Below are 23,487 nucleotides of genomic sequence, written 5' to 3' on the forward strand. Positions count from 1 at the left end.
TGTTTCTGGCGCCCCCTACTGGTACCCTATAGTCATATACTCGTGCTCATGACACACACATGGGTACATAGGTGTACACGGACATTGCTGGTTGTAGGAGTGGTTGCACCACTCAAAAACACATTTACACCCAGACATGCACATACACAAACCCACACACCTGCATGGTATGTACACACACACACACACACACACACACACACACACACACACACACACACACACACACACACACACACACACACACACACACACACACACACACACACACACACACACACACACACACACACACACACACACACACACACACACAGAGCTGTTGCATGCGTCTGTCTGACTGCCTCTCCAGTTTCACTGGAACAGATAGAATTTCTTTCTCAGCTTTCGGCTGCAGTCAAGAACAACCCGTCCATGGACTTCAACGGTCTATGTGTCGGTGTGTCTGCATACCCGACATTGTATGTCCAAGAACTTGAATGATACTTACAGTGATAACTGCACAATCCGCCGCAGGGAGAGAGAGAGACAAAAATAAAACATTTGAGATTATGACACATTTATATGCAAACACAGTAAAATCCTGAACTCTGAGGGTGAATTTGACTTGTATCTTGGAGCTACAATTGGATGAATTAACCCTGGGAAGGCAAAGGGAGATTCTCTAAAATATAGAGTAGCATGCCATGGGCCCGCCTGTGTGTGTGTGTGTGTGTGTGTGTGTGTGTGTGTGTGTGTGTGTAGGCAAGTGCACAAGTGTAACAGTGTGTGTGTGTGTGGCATGTAAATGGGGCATTTATATAGTGCCTTTATCCAGGGCGATTTACACAGATTGTTCACCGATGGCGGAGGAAACCATGCAAGGCACCAACCACCAACCAAGCAATTAGGGGTTCAGCGTCTTGCTCAAGTACACTCCGACACTAACTCTGGGAAAGCCTGGGGTCGAACTGGGAACCTTCCGGTTGCCATGTGGCCCCTCTACCCCTGAGCCACTGCTGTGTCATGTGCGTGCGTGTGTGTGTGTGTGTGTGGGCAGGGGGTGGTGGTGGGGGAGGGGGGTTGTCAGTGTTGGCCTGTAAGCCTCCAGTAACCCTGGACATACAATAAATTATTCAATCACTCCTTCAAGGTGTTTGAGAGAGAGAGACGATAGACAATATGAGAGAGAGAGAGAGAGAGAGAGAGAGAGAGAGAGAGAGAGAGAGAGAGATGCCACTAGGAATAAGAGAGGCAGAATTTGTGACCTCTAAATAATTTGGGTCAGCGGTACACATATTATTTTTACAAGAAATACTGAAGTCCTATATCTTAAGTGTCAAGGTTTGGCAGCAGGGTTTACATACAGTAGCAGCCTTCTGTTTCTCATGCTATCACTATTTGTGATATCACTAGTGCTTAATAGTCAATATACAGTATATGATACTGCAAACTCTACAACTAGTAATAGCATAATAATAATAATAATTATTATTATTATTAACACAGCAAAATGCAGTATTATTTAGTCATTTAGTCATTATCATAAGCTATTATTATAGCTTTCATATGGGAGTGTCCACTAAGTGTGTGTGTGTGTGTGTGTGTGTGTGTGTGTGTGTGCGTGCGTGCGTGCGTGCGTGTGTGCGTGTGCGTTTGTCTGTGCGTGGGTGAGAGAGAGAGAGAGACACAGAGAGCAGCAGGTACCTGTGCGACAATATGGGTAGGCATTCCAGGCCTTTTCGTGGATGTTGAGAGCTGAGGATGGGGCCAGCATTCTAACAAACGATGGCACTTTACTACAGGAGACACAGAGACATGGAGAAGCAGTTACTGTATCTCCATAAATCTTTCATCACGTTGAACATCTTAAGCCGGTGGTTCCCAAAGTGGGGTCCGGGGACCCCCAGGGGTCCTTGAGGGAGTTCCAGGGGGTCCCCAGCTAAATGATAGTTCGGAACCAAATAGACCCTTATGGGTCTGAAACTCTGGGAGGGTACAAATGGAACCAAATGGACACTTTGTACACTCTCAGAGTTGAATTAAATTAGATTTTACAATATAAATTGGGGTCCCAGGGATAGAAATGCCATTAAATAGGGGACCGGGGGCCATAGAGTAATAAAAGGATAGAGACCGAACTGGAGCGTTAGCCCCGCGCCCCCCCCCGCTATTCATTTCAGTGGAAGTTGCTCTGTGGCGTTTCGAAGCACCCGGAAGACTGCCGGAAGTATAATTATAACTCAATGGCTCGAGCAAGCGGAAGTTTAGTCTAGCCAGGCTTACGCACGTGACGTCATGAACGTCCGTCCACCTCCATGAACGTGCTGCAATTCCACATTTCGCCAGTAGGTAGTGGCATCTTCAACATTGGATAGCCTTACCAGGGGCCCTTGAAATGAAAATGCTTGAAAATCACTGTTAAGAGCAGTTAAAATCTTCTCTTATGCGGGTCCTTGGCATATGATTTCAAATGGGGGTCCGTGGGCTAAAAGTTTGGGAACCACTGTCTTAAGCTACACCACTATTTTGTTACTGAATGAAGTTCATTTGTCAGGTAAGCATGCACTAATAATAGTACTATTAAAGACCTACTATTAATACTACTACTACTATCCTAACAGCCAGAGGGAATTGTATTTGGTGGTAGTGGAACGCTTATATATGTTATGCTAAAGGTGTCAGGGTGGTGGTTTTCAAGCAGGACCCAAATGCAAGGAAGTCGGGATCTTAGAAGTCTTTATTCAAACAAAGACCTAGTATAGCAGTAACACTAGCAAACAAAACATAGACTTGGAACTCAGGTGACAATACAATAATCCAACAGGGAACACAACCAAACACAGGGCTTAAATAGGCACAAGATTAACAGGACACAGGTGAACTCAAATCGAATCAACACAAGGATTGGCTGGGGGAAAACAAGACACAGGTGAAACAAAGAACCAAAAATCAGGGAAGGTGAGACAAAGCAGGAAACTACTACAAAGTAGGACAGGAAACACAAAGCATCACTTCAAAATAAGAATCAGGAACACCAAACACAACCCACAGAAGGCAGATCCTGACAATACCCCCCTTCAAAGGGGCGGAACCCCAGACGCACCATGAAAACAACAAACGGGAGGTGGTCCAGCGGAGGGACCAGGGCACTGCACTGAGGGACAGGACTGAACTGGAGGGACAGGGCAAGACAGAGGGGGCAGGGCGGAAACAGAACTGGACTAGAGCAAAGGGCCAGGGGCTGGGGACTAACAGGCAGGTGTAGGGAGGGCCAATGAAGTGCAAGGCTGCAGAGTGTCAGCAGCACTGGACACAGTGACGCTGGGCAGCTCGGTGAAGCTGGGCAGCTCGGTGAAGCTGGGCAGCTCGGGGACGCTGGGCAGCTCGGTGACGCTGGGCAGCTCGGTGACGCTGGGCAGCTCGGTGAAGCTGGGCAGCTCGGTGACGCTGGGCAGCTCAGTGACGCTGGGCAGCTCGGGGACGCTGGGCAGCTCAGTGACGCTGGGCAGCTCGGGGACGCTGGGCAGCTCGGTGGTGCTGCTGGGCAGCACAGGCTTGATGGTGCTGGGCAGCACGGGCTCGGGTACACTGGACACTTGAGAACCAAAAACTCTTCTCAGCTCTGTTGTGAAAGAGGAGTAGCTGGAGCAAAACCTTTGTTCCTCCTCCCATGCATCAATATCCCAGGATAGGGCCTCTCCTGTGAGCATGTATACATCTCACATAAGCCAGGCGGGAATGTTCAGTGGAGAAGGCACGTGCCTGGTCCTCAAAAACTGCCCAACACTGGGCAAGGAAAGAGTCACATGTCTCAGGATTACCTCCATAACGGTCAGGGTGAGGAACGTGGAGCCCCTGGGTGGGCAAGGCATGGGCAGGAGTCAGAGATGGCAGAGTACAGGCATGTGTCACAGGTGTGAGCACTGACAGACCTGGGCATAGTGGCTTGCTCCAAACTGCTGGCATCTTGAAGAATAAAAAATCTTCCCGCTGGGAAGGATTATTATCCCGTGGTTGGATTATTCTGTCAGGGTGGTGGTTTTCAAGCAGGACCCAAATGCAAGGAAGTCGGGATCTTAGAAGTCTTTATTCAAACAAAGACCTAGTATAGCAGTAACACTAGCAAACAAAACATAGACTTGGAACTCAGGTGACAATACAATAATCCAACAGGGAACACAACCAAACACAGGGCTTAAATAGGCACAAGATTAACAGGACACAGGTGAACTCAAATCAAATCAACACAAGGATTGGCTGGGGGAAAACAAGACACAGGTGAAACAAAGAACCAAAAATCAGGGAAGGTGAGACAAGGCAGGAAACTACTACAAAGTAGGACAGGAAACACAAAGCATCACTTCAAAATAAGAATCAGGAACACCAAACACAACCCACAGAAGGAAAAGGTCCTTGGCATGCTGTGACTGATCGGCTAGTGGTATATACACGATTAGCTACAGATCATGCACAGGCATCTTGAAATGCCTGTGCATTGAATTTGTTATTGATGCACATGCACGCACGCACGCACGCACGCACGCAATCAATCAATAATCAATAAAGACAAAAGCCCTAAAAATAAGTGACTTTAAAGTGACACTAGTAATGGCCAGCTGTTTGTGAAGTGTCTTTTAAGCATGTCCCTTGGCAGATGTTTCATCTTGAAATGCCTGTGCATTGAATTTGTTATTGATTTGTGGTGGTAAAAACTCTCCAAATTTCTTGTGTATCGCCATCTCGTTTGAAAGTGTCTGTGACGTGTGAGAGAGAGAAAGAGGGAAAGACAGATAGAGAGGGGGTACACTTGCAGAGCAGAACATTTTAAATGTGTCTGATTTGCAGTGATAATTAATTGCTTGTTGGTCAGGATATCCGGAAGGATTTATATTTTCCGGCTTTTGTCATGAAAGAACAGTCAAAACTGTCCATTTCTGAACTAACTCAATCTTTCTCTCGCACGCACGCGCACGCACACGCACGCACACACACACACACACACACACACACACAAACACACTCCTGGCGGAGATAATCATACATCATAGAAAGGGGATGCGAGGAGGCTTCTATATTTACTATCTATCTTCTATTTTATTATTCATGAATAATTGCATGCATACATGCAAAAGCATATTTCACGCATATACATTTTTCCACACTTGTGTGCTTACTGTACCTCTGCAGGTGGTAGATTTTGTGTGTGTACTGTCCCTTCTCCCCATCCTTCTCGTACGGCTCATTCTTCAGTACCTCCACTCCTTCTCCGCCCCCCGTCTCGTTCTTGCTGGCCTCGGCCACAGAGTACAACTGGCCGACTTGGTACTGAGAGTCAGAGTACAAGAGAGCAGAGGATATGACAGGGAACTGGAGGCATGCAGTAAGAACATGCATCTGTACTTAGACATGACAGACAGAACAGAAGACCATATACAGTGGACTATATACACTTTATACAGTGGACTGAAGACAGTGGACTGAATACACTTCATACAGTGTACTTAAGACAATGGACTGAAACACTTTATACAGTGGACTGAATACACTTTATACAGTGGACTGAAGACACTTTATACAGTGGACTGAAGACACTTTATACAGTGGACTAAATACACTTTATACAGTGTACTGAAGACACTTTATACAGTGGACTATATACACTTTATACAGTGGACTGAAGACAGTGGACTGAATACACTTCATACAGTGTACTTAAGACACTTTATACAGTGTACTGAAGACAGTGTACTGAAGACACTTTATACAGTGGACTGAAGACACTTTATACAGTGGACTGAAGACACTTTATACAGTGTACTGAAGACACTTTATACAGTGGACTGAAGACACTTTATACAGTGTACTGAAGACACTTTATACAGTGGACTGAAGACACTTTATACAGTGGACTGAAGACACTTTATACAGTGTACTGAAGACACTTTATACAGTGGACTGAAGACACTTTATACAGTGTACTGAAGACACTTTATACAGTGGACTGAAGACACTTTATACAGTGTACTGAAGACACTTTATACAGTGTACTGAAGACACTTTATACAGTGTACTGAATACACTTTATACAGTGGACTGAAGACACTTTATACAGTGGACTGCAGACACTTTATACAGTGGACTGAAGACACTTTATACAGTGTACTGAAGACACTTTATACAGTGTACTGAAGACAGTGGACTGAAGACACTTTATACACTGTACTGAAGACAGTGGACTGAAGACACTTTATACAGTGGACTGAAGACAGTGGACTGAAGACACTTTATACACTGTACTGAAGACAGTGGACTGAAGACACTTTATACAGTGGACTGAAGACAGTGGACTGAAGACACTTTATACAGTGGACTGAAGACAGTGGACTGAAGACACTTTATACAGTGGACTGAAGACACTTTATACAGTGGACTGAAGACACTTTATACAGTGGACTGAAGACACTTTATACAGTGGACTGAATACACTTTATACAGTGGACTGAAGACACTTTATACAGTGGACTGAAGACAGTGGACTGAAGACACTTTATACAGTGGACTGAAGACAGTGGACTGAAGACACTTTATACAGTGGACTGAAGACAGTGGACTGAAGACACTTTATACAGTGGACTGAAGACAGTGTACTGAAGACACTTTATACAGTGGACTGAAGACACTTTATACAGTGTACTGAAGACACTTTATACAGTGGACTGAAGACAGTGGACTGAAGACACTTTATACAGTGGACTGAAGACAGTGTACTGAAGACATGGACTGAAGACACTTTATACAGTGGACTGAAGACAGTGGACTGAAGACACTTTATACAGTGGACTGAAGACAGTGGACTGAAGACACTTTATACAGTGGACTGAAGACATGGACTGAAGACACTTTATACAGTGGACTGAAGACACTTTATACAGTGGACTGAAGACATGGACTGAAGACACTTCATACAGTGGACTGAAGACACTTCATACAGTGGACTGAAGACATGAACTGAAGACACTTTATATAGTGTACTGAAGACATGAACTGAAGACACTTTATATAGTGTACTGAAGACATGGACTGAAGACACTTTATACAGTGGACTGAAGACAGTGGACTGAAGACACTTTATACAGTGGAGTGAAGACATGGACTGAAGACACTTTACCCCCAATCCAACCCTTGATGCTGAGTGTCAAGCAGGGAGGCATTGGGTCCCATTTTTAGAGTCTTTGGTATGACCGGGGATTGAACCCTGACCTCCCAGTCTCAGGGCAGACACTCTAACCACTAGGCCACTGAGCTGGTACTAAATTGTTCAGGTAAGTTAGCCAAATCTCTTAACAAATCTGTTTTTGTTTTAGTGGAATTTAAAACATTTTCCCCTCAATCTTTCTGAAAACGACGTGTTATGTGCGCGCGCACACACGCGCACACACACACACACACACACACACACACACACACACACACGACAATGCCTTGTTTTCATTTTTCCCTTTTGTGAATTTGATCAGCTTATCAGGTTTTAACTCCAAGCGATTACGAGCTCTTCGAGCAAAGGATTATAGATCTGTTACTTGTTCGGATCCCTTCACTTTACCTTCTCTTCTCCACATCTTGTGCTGCATGTAATCCCCCCCCCCCCCCCCCAACACACACACACACACACACACACACACACACACTCAAACTCCCTCGTCTCAAATAAAGTCCTCACAACCTACTGTAGGCTTTCGATGAGGACCCTCCTCTTGTTTTAATTCCCTTCAACGCCAAACCACCCCCCCTCCCCCATCCCCCCCACATCCCTCTGTTTCTCCTTCACTGTGTGAACGTACTGTCACAGCACAATGGACGCTTTCATTCATTAATCATCTCTAATCCTTCGTGGAATACCAGAGTTCTGCTATATTTACACAGGCAGAGAATGTGTACGCACACACACACACACAGCACACACATGCACACGCACACACGCACATACAGATTTTTTTTGTTAGATTTTAACTCTGGAGTTCAATCACCTGCTAGTAAGTGAAGTAGCCTACCTTGAAACATCACATTCAAGCCAAAGGACATCAAAAGGCTCTTGAAAGGCCTCAAACCAGACAAAGCCTCGGGACCAGATCAAATCCCCACCAGAGTCCTTAAGGAATGTAGTGCAGAGCTTGCAAGCCCCCTGTGTCGCCTCTTCAGTCGCTGTTTCTCAAGTGGAATCTTCCCAAGCCAATGGCCTCTGTTACACCGGTGCACAAGAAAGACTCCAAAGCTGACCCATCCAAATATCGCCCCATATCCCTGCTTTCAGTCATCAGCAAGGTTATGGAAGCAGTTGTGAACCAACAGCTACAGAGGTTTATTCTTAGGAACAACCTCATATCGCACAGACAGTTTGGATTCAGACCAGGACACAGTACTGCTGACCTCCTGAACATCTTAGGCCAGACGTGGAACAACTACCTGGACAAGAGTGAAGAAGTCTGTGTCATAGCCCTGGACATAAAGGGCGCATTCGATAAGGTGTGGCATCATGGTCTGGTGGCTAAACTCTCCTCGAGGAGTGTCAGGTAAGCTGCTCCAATGGCTCCAAAGCTACCTATCGAACAGATCCATCAGAGTCGTCCTGTCAGGCCATGCCTCAGAACCTTGTTCCATCAATGCTTCAGTACCACAGGGTTCAATCCTTGGTCCCCTCCTATTCTCCATCTTCATCGATGACCTGGTTGAAGTGTGTGAGAATGAACTCTACATGTACGCCGACGATGCAACTCTGTATGCACGCATAAGATCTCCAGCACACAGGGCTGAAGTGGAGGCTAGCCTGAACCGAGATCTCCACCAAATATCCACCTGGGGAGATTGATGGAAGACCACCTTTGAACCATCGAAGTGCAAGTCCATGACCATCTCAAGAAAGAGGATCCCATCACAGCTGGACCTGAAATTCAATGGGCACCGGCTGACCTCCACAAATGAGCTTGACGTCCTGGGTGTCAAAATAGACCCCAAGCTGTCCTGGTCGAAACACCTGACCAAAATCTCCATCCGGGCCGGTCAGAAGTTGAGGAGAGTGCACTGAGGAGAGTGGCCAGTAAACTCACCACCGAGAGCCGAGCAACGGTCTACAAGTTACAGGTCCGCAGTGTCATGGAGTACGCCTCACTCACTTGGATGAGTGCCCCACCAACACATCTTGGTCTCCTGGACAATATTCAGAGGAAGGCCCTCAAAATAATTGGAGTTGACCAGGACACTGCCCGTACGACACTTTTCATCGACAGTCTTAGCCACAGAAGGCACGTTGCTGCCGCTACAGTCCTGTACAAAATGCACACCCCCCCCACTGCCCTAGGGACCTCCAGGACATGCTCCCTCCACCTTACACCAGACGGCGAAACACCCGCCAATGCACAGCCACAACATGCTCTCGACCCCCCAGGCTCCAAAACACGGACATTGGACAGAACTTTTCTCCACACTGCTGTCCAGGTGTGGAACAGCCTACCAGAGCATGTAGTGGACTCCATCACAGACAACGGCCTTCAAGCCTTTAAACGCAGAGCTCACAGATATCTCCTGACCACCCCTCACACTGACTGTTGAGCTGCAGTGAACCATTTGATTGGCCAATGGATATGTACAGTATCTTATCTTACTTGGCTATTGTTCACAATTGCATTACAAAAAAACAAAAAAAAAAACACTAGCTGTCAGTTCTACTAATTTCTCACTCATAACAAAAACCAACAACAAAGCATTAAGGTCTTTTTAACACGTACAGGAAAGGACAGTGTCTTTGCTTTGTTGAACTGCGCTCCTCATTTAAATTTTAGTGGTGCTAAAAACACATTTGAACTCTGGCAGTGCACAGTGTGCGCAGTGTGTGTGAAACGAGCACTTTCTGTTGGCTTAGATAGCATTTGACACAGACTTATAGCATGTTATGTAGACAGCACTATAATTGTATTGTATATAGTCATAGCACGCCATAGTACATATGTATAGCATAGTAGTAAATATGTATAGTTTATATGTATAGTGTATGCTATGTATAGTTTCATTATATAGATATTCCACTGTTACTTTCTTAGCTTACGCATGTTTCATGATAAATGCTTTTATGTGATGTATTCCCATGCTTTTGTTCTTGCTTAAATGTAAGTCGCTCTGGATTAAGAGCGTCTGCTAAATGCCTAAATTGTAAATTGTAAATTGAGCACAAACGTAACAGTTTCATGCCTACTTGTGTCAGATTGCTCTTGCCTCCCAACCTTCCCCCTCAACTCTCTTTGGAAATGAATTACTAGGTAATTATATTTTGGATTGGGAAGTCCTTGGGTGCTATTTGAGATGCTATTAGTTCTCAAGGGGGTTTGTAAAGGAAAGGTGTATTGCAGGCTACATCGGACATATTGTAAACTCAAGGGCACTTATACTTCCATGAGTAGCTTTTCTCAGTTTTATAACTTGTACTCATTACTTTGCCCTGTTCAACTTATATGGGATGCTTTGTTTTCGTTTTTATTGTATGGAATGCCATATTGTCATATTGGTTTGTCATAATTGAATATGGCTCATGACCAAAATAAACTAACTAACTAACTAAATATAATAGTTGTTGGAAATCTATGTCTAAAACGGTTCCTTTATTATTATTACTAGACCTGTACGTGCCCGTCACAGTCGGCCACCGGCCTACTTGGGAACGATATGAACCTAATGATATACGTTGTCTTATTATTATTATTATTAAAGGACCAAGCAGTCCTGAAAGTCCTTTATTGTATTTGTCTCTTTTTTTCTTCTTCTTCCGCCAAAAATAGCAGTTCTGGCTGAACCGTGCAGTTGGTTTTCGCGATATTTGGAGATATGGTAGAGGGCCATGCCAAACGGTGAGGATGCGAACAACCATTTGCCAAAGGGTGGCGCTATAGCACTCAATTGAAAATGCTAACTTTAACTACGCATAGCTCATGAACCGTTTGACCGTCAGCAATGAATCGATGCACACATACACACACCTCATGCCGAACAAGTATCGCGCTCTTACTTTTGACCTCTGACCTCTAGATCACCCACCATTTTGAATTATATGAAAATCAATTAAAAATGCATCTCCTCCCAGGATCTTTTATCAAAATGCACGAAAAGTTCGACCAGTGAACTACTACAAAAATGGTTACAAAGCTGATCTGTGATGTGACGTGTTATAGAGCATGTGTAGTGTAGTGACTCAGAGCCTCTGCCTGATAGCCTCAAAAGTCTAATATCTCCCCCAATCTAGAGAGATATCCCTTTGGTCTACTGGTTAAGACTTTCACGTGGAAGGCCTGAGTTTGAATCCCGGGCTTTACACATGTAGATGTGTTAGAGTACTTACTGTATGCATTGGTACTCAAAGTAGATTTGCTTATTGCCTTCTTGAATGATTTTGCTGTTAACAAGTTAACAGCAAAATTAGTCTTGAGTCATGAGTATGAGTCTTCAAGAATGCTGCCCCCCCCCCCCGACACACACACACACACACACACACACACACACACACACACACACACACACACACACACACACACACACACACACACACACACACACACACACACACACACACACACACACACACACACACACACACACACACAATTAAAACTGACCCTGTCACAATTACATGTTCTTTTTTTTCCACAAGTTCACTCTTCCATGTTTCTATTTCTTATTGTGCATATTATTCTTATTGTTTATTGCCTTCCTGCTTGGTCCTGCCTCCTGGTCTAGTTATTAGTGTGGTTGCCTATGGGCAACCATACTATTGCTTTTGTGCCCTTTTATTTATATTTTTCTTTATAGATAAACTTTATTTTGTCGTGTTACTCCTCCCACAGCTTTTGTCGCACGCACTCGAGCCATATGTCAAAATGACGGGCTACATCGGGAATCGTGTGCGTGTATTGGGATAAGACATTTGTTGGATAGTTTAATTGATATTAATTAATTTGTGCATTAAATTTCCCCATAGACATGAATAAGAAAATGCAAAAACTCACTTTCAAGTATTTTTCCTCTGAGACCGTAAGGGCTATACTTACAAGACTTGGAGGAGAGATTCATAATACTTACTAAAATTAATTACCTTAGAAGTATATCGGTCGGCCTCATGGTGGCGCTATAACAGCCAACGTTACGTTTTGGGGTATAACTCTTGAACCGTAGGTCATAAAATCAAAATGTTTTTCCCCTGGATTCCTTGGGTCATGACGCATCTCCCCATATAGGCCACGCCCATTTGCGCCTAGATAGATTTCCCGCCATTTTGAATTTTGTTCAAAACACACTTTTGGATCCTCCACCTACAGATTTTTTCCAAATCTCCCGATTCCCAAAAATCGGTACACATGATCTCGGGACCTATCCGATTAAAACAGCACAGTCAGAATTTAGATCTTCTGCATCGTTCGGCCGTAATCGTCTTCCAAAGTTAGTGGGAGGGGCCCATTTTACAAAAAATGCCACAATTCACGCACGGAATGTCCGATCCATCCCAAATCTGAATCACATGTCGAGGGTGGCTTCATCAACGCAGAGCCAAAAGCAATTCCATTTCCGACAGGTGCGATGTAGGCAACCACACTTTGCAATTTCCCAGAATTGCCTCTTTCTAGTTATTATTGTTGTTATTATTTTATTATACATGGTGGGATGCATTGTGATCTTGTAGGTCAGCTATTTTCACAGCCTTTGTGGTGGTGGGAGAATCATAGAAAATTGATTGAAACAATGTGAGGATAATTGACAGATACAATCACCTTGTGTGTGCGGCTGTTCTGCTTAACGATTAACGATTAACGAATTGACACTTTCACCTCATCATGTTTCACAGCCTCGGAGAGAAAAGGTGACTGTGACTGAGTTTAAATCATTATGTTTTGTTTTACTCACACAATGGATTCAGTTATAGTGTTGCCAAATCACACACACACACGCACACACACACACACGCACACACACACACACACACACACACACACACAGGGAGCTGCCACTGCAAAAGCTCGATAACCTCTGAGCTTCAGCTTGGTTTTAGGAACCACCAGGAGAAGCTGGTCAGAGGACCTGAGCGTCCGTGTCGGAGCATAGGGTTTCAGCAGTTCAGATAAATAAATGGGTGCCAAACCATTTAGACACTTAAAGACAAAGAGCAATACTTTGAAGTCAATCCTGTATCGCACAGGAAGCCAGTGGAGGGAGGCTAGTACAGGGCTGATGTGGTCTCGCTTACGTGTGCCAGTAAGTAACCTAGCAGCTGCATTCTGGACTAGCTGTAATCGAGATATGGAAACCTGGTTTACTCCAATATACAGGGCATTACAGTAGTCAAGGAGGGAAGTCATGAAAGCATGAATTACAGTTTCAAACACAGAGCGGGATAGACAAGACTTAACCTTAGATAGCCTCCTAAGCTGGAAGAAGCTCTTTCTTACTACTTCATTTATTTGTTTGTCCATCTTTAGGTCAGAGTCGATTTTGAAACCTAGATTGGTGGCAGTAGGCTTCAAGAAGGGCTCAAGGGGGCCTAAAACACCAGGAGGGGACACATGTGCTTGTGTGGGCCCAAACACCATAACTTCAGTTTTGCTGTCATTGAAGTTTAGGAAGTTTAAAGCCAGCCATGCTTTTACATCCTCGAGGCAAGCAAGGAGTGGTTTCAAAGAGTCAGGATTGTTACGCTTTAGAGGCAAATAAATTTGGCTGTCATCAGCGTAACAATGGAAAGAAACACCGTGTTTCTGAAAAATGGATCCTAGGGGGAGCAGATACAACATGAACAGAATTGGTCCAAGAATAGAGCCCTGTGGCACTCCACAATGGAGGGATGCTGTGGTGGATGTGGCATCCCCTAGGGTGACACGGAAACTTCTCCCTGACAAGTAAGATCTAAAGAACTCTAGTGCTGGCCCTTTAATGCCAACCCAGTGCTCCAAACGAGAGAGCAAGATACTGTAATCTACAGTGTCAAATGCCGCGGTAAGATCCAAGAGCACCAGAATGAGAGAGTCACCGGAATCTGTAGCCAAAAATATGTCATTAAAGATTCTTAACAGTGCAGTCTCGGTGCTGTGGAGAGCTTTGTACCCGGACTGGAACACTTCCAGAATGCCATGTGTGTTCAAATGGGGCATCAGTTGGGCCAGGGCACATTTTTCCAAAACTTTGGAATTAAATGGGAGCTTGGAAATAGGCCGAAAGTTGGATAGGACAGAAGGATCAAGGTTGTGCTTTTTAAGCAGCGGCTGTACCACAGCATGTTTAAAAACAGCTGGTACATCACCTGCCAGGCACTGGTTTATGATCAAAAGGAGATCCGCCCTGTAGCACCACTGGTCTCTTTAGCCAGCCGAGGGGGAAGGACGTCTAAGGGGGAGCCAGTTGGTTTTATTTGGGAAATTATTTCCTGTATAGCTGAAAAAGGGATACAGGCTCAAAATGGCTCAAAACGTTGGGGCAGGTGACAGCAGTAGAAGGGTCATGTGTCGGAGTAGGGATGCTAGCCCTGATGTTGGCCACATTTTTCAGGGGAAGCATCAAGACAGATAGGCTGGGGGACGTCAAGTATATCATTTATAGTTTTAAATAAAACCTGAGGTTTGTGACAGTTAGTTACAATGATATCTGAAAAGTATTTCATCTTTTCAGTTTTGACACAAAATGTCAAACGACACCGTTAGCCTATCCTTTTTTCACTGACGTTCAGCTCGCCTGCATTCTTTTCGGACCTTCCGTGTGCTGTCATTCAACCAGGGCTCAGTTTTAGGTTTAGGGCGCCTAGTTTTAAAAGGAGCAACAGTATCAAGGCCTTTAAGACAGATGCAATCAAAGCGAGTGGTTAGCTCATCTGTGGTCATACACACAGGGCTGGCTGGGCTTTGTAGGCCTACTGTTGCACTGGTGAAGGCAGACGAGAAACGGGCGGCAGTGGAAGAGTTAAGTATACGGCATCCAATAGCTGGTGCAGCTTGTTTAACAGTGTGACATGGGAGTGACATATCAAACAAAACAGGCATATGGTCAGAGAAGAAAGCACCACATATTTCAACATTGGAAACTGGTAAACCATATGAAAGGACCAAGTCCAATGTGTGCCCGTGCTCTTGTGTGGGACCAGACACAGACTGCACAAGATCAAAGGAACTTATGAGACTTAAGAATTCACTAGCCATTGGCTTAGAGGGACAGCATACGTGTATATTTACATCACCCAGAATTCAAGCATGATTATACTTCGGCATTATTTCAGCCAGAAAGTCTGAGAAATCAGGGATGAAGTGCTTGTTGTATTTTGGCGGTCTGTATATTACAGCGTACAGTACAGGAGGAGAGCGACCCAGCTCAAACATGTTCAGCTCGAAACTGGAGAATGAGAGCGGTGACAGCGGTTTACAGTCAAAGTTTTGTTTGAAAACTGTCGCAATTCCACCTCCCTTGCCAGTCGTTCGTGGAGCGCTGAAATACGCACAGCCAGGCGGCAAAAGTTCGGAAAAAGTGGTTGACTCACCGGCTCTCTCCCAAGTCTTGGTGATTGACATAAAGTCAAGCTGACGTGTGACGAAGAAATCATTCAGGATAAACGTTTTGTTTGTTAGCGACCTAGCGTTCACCAGGGCGATCCTTGCTGGAGGCGGGGCAGCGCTTCGTTCAGTCCCGGCCGCGGGAGCCCGGGCGAGGGGTCGAAGGCAGCAGTGGTTCACTCCTCGTCTGCGGAGGTGGGGAGAGCAGCGACGGTTCGGAAAATCCTTATCCACGTCAGTGTCAGTGACAGGCACCAGCCAGGTGCCGATAGGCTCGAGAGAGCGACGGGAGGCAGTGTAGAGACAGGTCGATCCATTTCCAACCAGGGTAGATGCAGAGAAATGCACCAGGGCGGCTTTCAGCCTCACCAGTTGGCCGCTGCGTTTGCCACGGGAGCGGGTCCTGTGCCGTCTCCGACGGGGGAGAGGAGCGTACAAGTGAGCAGGTATACCCGCGAGCAGCGGTGGCAGAGGAAACGTTTTCTGTCTCGGAAACGGAGTCAAACTTTCGCTAGCAAGGCGAATATCCAGCAGGGCTTGGCGATCATAAACCAGTAGAGAGTTGACATTTTCTGTGACAACTGATAAAACAAGCACAAACACAAACAGAACAGACAGCGGGAGACGGACGACCACAAACACAGGTGCCATCACTTCCGCGTACCTGTCACCTGTCACACACACACCAAGCCAACTGTGTTTTTCACACACACACACACACACACACACACACACACACACACACACACACACACACACACACTTACAAACTGGGATGAGTACAGTAAAGTAGGGGGAGAGGGAAGTGAATTATGTATTATAATATTCTATAACACAGAAAAGGGAACTAAAGAGTGACTCCCTATCCATAACAAAGTGTACAGTGTTACAAAAGGAGAGAAAGGTTTTAAAAGATGTGTCCAAATAATAGATGAACCTGAAACCCAAGAAGAAAATACAACAAAGAAACTGGAGGACAATAGCTGTTTTGTCTTTTTTTTCTTTTCTTAACAATGTTTGTAAACTTTCAAAAAGTTCTAAACAATATTATTATACATGTAATAATATGTCACGTGCCATGAGCAAGGCAGGTAACTATTCAAAAACAGTGAAAATAGCCGAACTGCAATCTCACACTGCTTCACATCGTGATTCATTGAGCTTGTAGTTTTAGGCAATTTTGGAACGATTTTGTTTGAAATCTTTTAAAACGTTTTGCCTATGTTGTAGCCTCGGCAGGGAGGCGAACCCGGGACCTATATAGATCCTATAACACAGTCGGCTAAAGAGCCATGGCCCAGCAACGCAGCACCGTATAGCCTATACAATGATGTGCCCAAAATAGGGATGCCAGGTTGAAAGCGGTCAAACCTGCAGTACTGCTCAGTGTCAAACAGCAGATGTGTGTGGTTGTAATAGTCTGTTCCGGTTCCCCAATGTCAATGTGTGTAAGAGCATAAACATGAGCCAGTTCGGCGCTCAGGTGGTGCAGTGCTAAAGTGCCTGTCCACGGTCTGTATCCGGCTTGCTTCGTCCAGCTTCTACTCTATACTAACATAATTGGAATGTTTCTGTGGGAGAGAAGCCACGTACTCGTAGTACGGGCAGCGGGCTAGGGCAGCACCTGTCAGCGGGGAGTGATGGGTGGGAGGAGTAAGATGAAAGAGGGCTCTATGGCAGATAAGCCTGTAGGACACGACAGCAGTGACGACACTCACGCACACGCGCACACACACACACACACACACACAGTTACTGTAAAAGAGCAGGTGCTGCCCGATCACACAAGGCACCACCCTGTACAGATACACAAACACACCCAAACCTTTATCCACTGTGCTGCCTGCATGGGAATAGGCTACCTGCTTATTTATCTGTGGTCAGTGCCGGTTCTAGGAGTCAGGTGGCCCTATGCAGGCACGGATTGGACGGTCTGGCAATTCTGGCATTTGCCAGAAGGGCCGGGCATGCAGGGTGGGGGCGACTGAGCGCCCAAAAAAGAATTATAGGTTCTATACCAGTTCTACCAATATCAAACCGAAACTATTTGGTTTATTACGGTAGCTTCGATAGTTGGTGACATCTTGATGAGACATCCTAGAGTCTTAGACCTTGCATAGTTGTGATATCATGCATGACAATGGAACAATGGAAACAGAAAGTCATAACCATCATGTACGTATGATGAGTGATTAGATAACGATAAAAAGAGCATGCCAGGATTTAAAGGAATGCACCGTCACAACTAGTTCCATGCAAGGGCTACTAACTTTGATCAGAGGTGAACAAGCTTCTAAGTGGAGATTGTGGACGCCCAGGCTGTGGATCAAGGGTCTCCACGGATTAGGATTGTGGATTTGTGGAGAGTTATTATAGTTCCCACCAGTGGTGCTGGGGTGGTGGTGGGAGCAAACATCACATAACAACCAGGAACCATATGCAGAGGAAGGCAGGAAGAGCATGCAGTCTAGTGAGCTTAAGTAGCCCGCCCAATTGGTCAGCTGACTGCCCATCAGCGACGTGTGGGACTTGCACACACTTACACACATCCACATAGTAATGCAGCAAGTTAACCCCTTGAGTATAGTATGCACCTTTGAGCACGGCATGAACCCCCTCGAGTATATCTGACTGAACTAACTCTGCAAGCTACGTATCATTTATATATTGTTACACCACCAAGATCAAGCTACGTATCATTTATATATTGTTACACCACCAAGATCAAGCACAGTGAGCAGATGGAGGTTCTGGGTCTTTGATGTTTTTCTCAAAGCCTGTATCTGTAAGCTTAAGAAAAGCAAAAGAAAGACTTTCTCTCAATGGGGATCCTTCTAAACTGTTTAGAAGGATCTAGTATATGTACTGTAAATAATACTGTGCATATAATAGGCCACAGACATAAACAAGTCTTGCCACAGACACATTTGGCTGTGTACGGACATGTTGATGACCCCTGGTCAGGAGACTGATTATAATAATAATGTTGCGGCTGAGGTTGTGATTGGTGGAGCTAGAACGGCCCAATAAGAAGCAGGTAGGCCTAATTAAGTTGTTGTAATAGTTCTTTCGAAAGGAAAATGCATGTGGTCTCCGAGGTCTAACTAATCATGATGCAGAAGCAGCAACCATGCAGAGCCATTTACCAATCAGATTAAGGCTAGTTAAAAGATGAGTTAGGCTAGTTAAAAGATTTGACAAGCAATAATCAAAATACAACTAACACAATGATATGTTTCATTGTGTATGTATTTAGAACACACTATTTGCACTGTTATTTAAACTACAAACCTATACAGTATGTCCAAAAGTAATGGGAAATGTCTACATTTAGTGGCTGTGGTTTTGACATAATGACATCATAGGGCTGGTAAAGACCACAAATCCCAGGGCCAACTTTCTGAGCCCTATGCGAGATTATTGCATCATTATTATTGCAGTGTGTGCAACGATTGGCGTGATGTTTGGACAAAATCTATAGGAATAATATCAACAAATGTGTAAAGCAAAAAGCCGCCTCCTGGTGGCGCAAATTTGGCCTCTAGGGAATGTTTCATTTTTTGTAATGCATTGGTGTCATTTACAGTTGTGCTAGTTTTCTCCCTTCTTCTCCTCTGTTCTCTGTTTTACAAGAGAATGGGCCTTAGCCACAGACACACAGACAACTAGACTCGTTATTACACGTAATAAAAGTTTAATGAGAGCCAGAAGAGCATATGCTCTTGTTCATCAGCTTCAACAAAACACTGAACACAAGCGAGGACTGTGACAGAGAGAGACTGTAACTGGTTCCAAGTTCAGTGCGTGCTGTGTAGAGCTTAATGAATGGTTTTAACCTAGTTTGGAAAGGTGGGGGACTTTACTGTAAGTACTTAGGGTCAACATTTCAGAGCAATGGAGTGTGGAAAAGAGGTGAAGAAACAAGTGCAAGCAGGTTGGAATGGGTGGAGAAAAGTGTCAGGTGTGACAGGAAAGTATCAGCAAGAATGAAAGTGAAGGTGTACAAGATGGTGGTGATACCAGCTATATTGTATGGTTTAGAGACAGTCGCACTGAGGAAAAGACAGGAATCAGAGCTGGAGGTAGCAGAGACTAAAATGTTGAGGTTCTCTCTGGGAGTAATAAGGATGGATAGGATCAGGAACGAGTACATCAGAGGGACAGCAAATGTCAGATGTTTTGGAGATAAAGCCAGAGAGGCCAGACTGAGGTGGCTTGGACATGTACAGAGAAGGGATAGTGAGTATATCGGTAGAAAGATTTTGAGGTTGGAACTGTCAGGCAGGAGAGAAAGACCAAAAGAAGATTTATGGATGTAGTGAAAGAGGACATGAAGTTAGTTGTGACAACACAAATCTAAAAACGTATGAATATCTGAGAAAGTGTTGCATGGAGACAGATAAGTCGGTGTAAGTAGGTGTAGTTTGTTTACTTTTCTCTATTAAGGATAAAATACTGCCTGGTAAGATCTGAGGAAGTGTCGTGTGTGGAGCTAGATCAGTATAACGTAGGTGAGGTTTGTTTACTGTTCTCTATTAAGGTTAAATGCCACTAATGTTGTAATAAAATAATGCTTGGTTTTACAGTTGATCAACTGTTTCATTTCTATCTACAGGTCATCAGTCAGCATATTTGTGCAATATAAACAGCTAAACATTACAGCAATCAAATATAAGTTGTGAATACAATAAAATCTTATAAAAGTAGGAAGTGTAGTGGAGTGCTCCAGATGTAAAAATAGTATACACTGTAGTATACACATATAAAAAAAACATTGGTCGAGTACAAGAAATATGCATAGCATAGCAGCACCAACAACTGGTCCATTCTCATCTAGCCTATGAGTGACAAATAAACCATTTTGAATCTTGGATCACATAATCACATAATCTTAACTTTACACATACCGTAGTGCACTGCTGCACATTACTGACAAAGCCTATTTGATTCACAGTAGTACGGCGTGTCATATGCCAGAAACGATTCTAATTGCATGCACCTTGGGTGTAGCTACTGTCGCAGGGATGTTCGACATTAGAACAAATGCTATTCCCCAAAACACACACAGACACACATACAGACACGCAAAAATGTGGCTTACCTCCTCCACAGATATGGGCAGGATCACTCGACTGAAAAAGAAAAAAGCAAGAGGAGAAGGTTACTTAAAAATATGCTTTTTCAATCAATACCCACTTAACTGTTCCTGACTCCTAACACAGCCCCCCTCCCACTGTTCCTGACTCCTACACAGCCCCCCTCCCACTGTTCCTGACTCCTACACAGCCCCCCTCCCACTGTTCCTGACTCCCACACAGCCCCCCTCCCACTGTTCCTGACTCCTACACAGCCCCCCTCCCACTGTTCCTGACTCCTACACAGCCCCCCTCCCAACAATTCTCACATATTTGGGCTTGACACTATTGCAGAAAGATGTCTGAAGGAAGTTGGCTGCATGTCTGAAATTTTGACACTGATCGATACATCATCTCATTCCGGGCCAATGAAAATGTGCGTCCTCAAGACCTCAACACTGACATCATCATTTGGATCATCAGGTGGGAATAACGACACATCACTCTGACAATATCTGGATGGATAATGGCATTCTGACAGCAGAATAAACAGCATAAAAGAAACCTCTCGGCACATGGTATCTTCAACGATCTCAAATCCTACCGGACCCAAGCAAGACATAGGATACGAGCCCATAGGACACAGGACTCAAGACATAGGATACCAGCCCATAGGACACAGGACTCAAGACACCACACCCAAGACAGGGGCTGATGTCTTGGGTGTGGAAGCGACGTCGGGCGAGGTCGCGTGCACGTATCCGTGCACGGTGACGGCAGACTGCTGGGCGAACGCTGGCGCTTTGGCATGGGGGGATCAGATCAAAGATATGGAATGAATTCTGTACTGGCCATATATGGAGCGTGTCTTGAGTGTACAGGGTTTGATGAGGTGAAATCAACATATGGAATGTCAGAACAGGTCAGCTCCATATATGGTTTGAGGTTTGAGATCAGATGTAGAATTGCTGGCTAATATGGATGACATCAGGGATCTCCATATATGGGCATTCCCATATATGGGCTTAATATTGATGACATCGGGGATCTCCATCCCTGATGATGTCACGTGATATCACGACGAGGCATTACCAGATATGGAGGCGTTTTTATAGTAAATGCGACCTGTTACTATTCATAAGTGACTAAAACCACTACATATGGTCTTCGAGGCATCCCCCTTAAACTGGTTCTTTGAGTCATCATTTGGGTACCAGAGCTCATACTCATTGGGAAGATGACACATCATTTCTTAGCCATGGTTCACATGGCGCTCGTACTTCAAAGCGTCATGGCGCAACTGCAGCCTGTTTTACGCTATCGCTACATTTAAAGAGCAAACGTGTACATAAACATTCAGATTTCAAATATAAAGTACTCACCACATGGGCCACGGCCCATGGGTGTTAGAAATTAGCTGGGACAGCGATTAGCTTTACTGCATTCTGGTTTAAAGGCATTTTTATCCGAGCTGTTTTTTGGGGGCTTAGGCTTTCAACTACGCGCCCCTATCAGTCGGGAGGAGTGTGGCACTGGGTGTGTTCGATATAGGCATGCTGACCGCACTGCCAATACAAACAAATAGGCACTCCCGGTGTGCAACTGTGAGTTTTCCGAACGCACCCCGTTTGAGAAAAATAGCCGGGGCGCTCGGAAATGCCCTTTATTAAACAACGCAGCAAAGCTAAATCGCTGACCCAACAACACCCGTGGTACACGTGGTGAGTACTTTATATTTAAAATCTGAATGTTTATGTACACGTTTTCAGTGTAAATGTAGCGATTGCGTAAAACTGGCTTCAGTTGCGTCATGTTTCAGGGCTAATCATGTATATGCCCCTGGTTAGATGCACACAGCTGCAGTCCTGGTCCAACATGTTCCAACATGTATAATACTGTACCTATCGTCTTTATCGTTGAGAACATTGAATCTTAAATTAAATATTACAAACCCTGTGCTGGTCTATTCTGTTTCTAAGAGACACCGAGTCCCATTGGAAAATGTAGTTCCTATTGCTTTTTTTCTGCACCTTGCTACTAATAATACTTGGTCGGCCTCAGTCAGACTTTCAAAGTACTACTACTCACTGGATCTCTCCGCTCTGGTGTCTTTTTTCAGTACCCCGACATATGAGGTCTTCTGCCTGCCGCAACTCTTCTTGCTCTGAGTTGCTGCCCACAGGAGTACTTGATGGGCCAAGATAGAACTCCTGCAGGACGCTGGCAGTGACCTCCGGCAATGACCTGCCACCTGCATGCTGCTATCTTAAAGGATGATGACGTTCACTTGTACCCACCAGGAGATGCCAAGTGCCACCTGCTACATGTAGGGTTAGCAGCCATTACGGGTGACGGGTGCATGACCCACACAGCCTGACCCAGCATGACCCACAGCCGGCTGATTCATTTTGATCATCAGCCGCAGAGCAGGACAGATTCCACGTGGCGAGCAACAGGGGTGATTTTCTTTAACCCTTTTCGCCATGCTGGAGCACCAGATCTTCTTCATGTCATTGATACAGCAAACCACACCTCTCAGCTACATTATACCACACAGCACAACTCATACTACTATGCCAATCACAGCTCAACTCATGCTGCTAATGTGCATAAAGCGAACCACACAGATCAGCACATGACGCTTAGGCATGTAACAATTATTACATAAATCACCAAATCGCAATCGAATATAATCAAAATAATCACAATTAACCGTCGTTTCCATGTTGAAAAAACTTTAAATCGCGGAAATAACAGATCTACAAGCTCATCACAGCTCAGAACATGATGTTACGCCTATCACAGCAGAAATCAAAGAGAAATCCCATTCTGACCGGGCACCCATTTTGGTGTCAGCATCATGT

At 44.8% G+C, this 23,487-nt stretch overlaps 2 protein-coding genes across 2 annotated transcripts in view; both read right to left on the minus strand.

Annotated features, from left to right (window-relative positions):
* Positions 1 to 23,487, minus strand: part of LOC310876386 (ferroxidase HEPHL1-like) — a 260,954-nt gene that overhangs the window by 171,993 nt on the left and 65,474 nt on the right. The window lies entirely within an intron of this gene.
* pitpnab (phosphatidylinositol transfer protein, alpha b) overlaps positions 1 to 23,487 on the minus strand; it is a 35,509-nt gene that overhangs the window by 6,695 nt on the left and 5,327 nt on the right. The window contains exons 2-5 of the mRNA XM_083789949.1: positions 20,650 to 20,680; positions 5,162 to 5,307; positions 1,687 to 1,778; positions 491 to 498 (exon numbers count right to left, since the gene is read on the minus strand). Of these exons, the coding sequence (XP_083646075.1) occupies positions 491 to 498; positions 1,687 to 1,778; positions 5,162 to 5,307; positions 20,650 to 20,680 (277 nt within the window). The remainder of the gene's footprint in view (positions 1 to 490; positions 499 to 1,686; positions 1,779 to 5,161; positions 5,308 to 20,649; positions 20,681 to 23,487) is intronic.

Source organism: Protomyctophum parallelum, assembly GCF_964188405.1.
Source record: "Protomyctophum parallelum genome assembly, chromosome: 1".
Classification (NCBI taxonomy): Eukaryota; Metazoa; Chordata; class Actinopteri; order Myctophiformes; family Myctophidae; genus Protomyctophum; species Protomyctophum parallelum.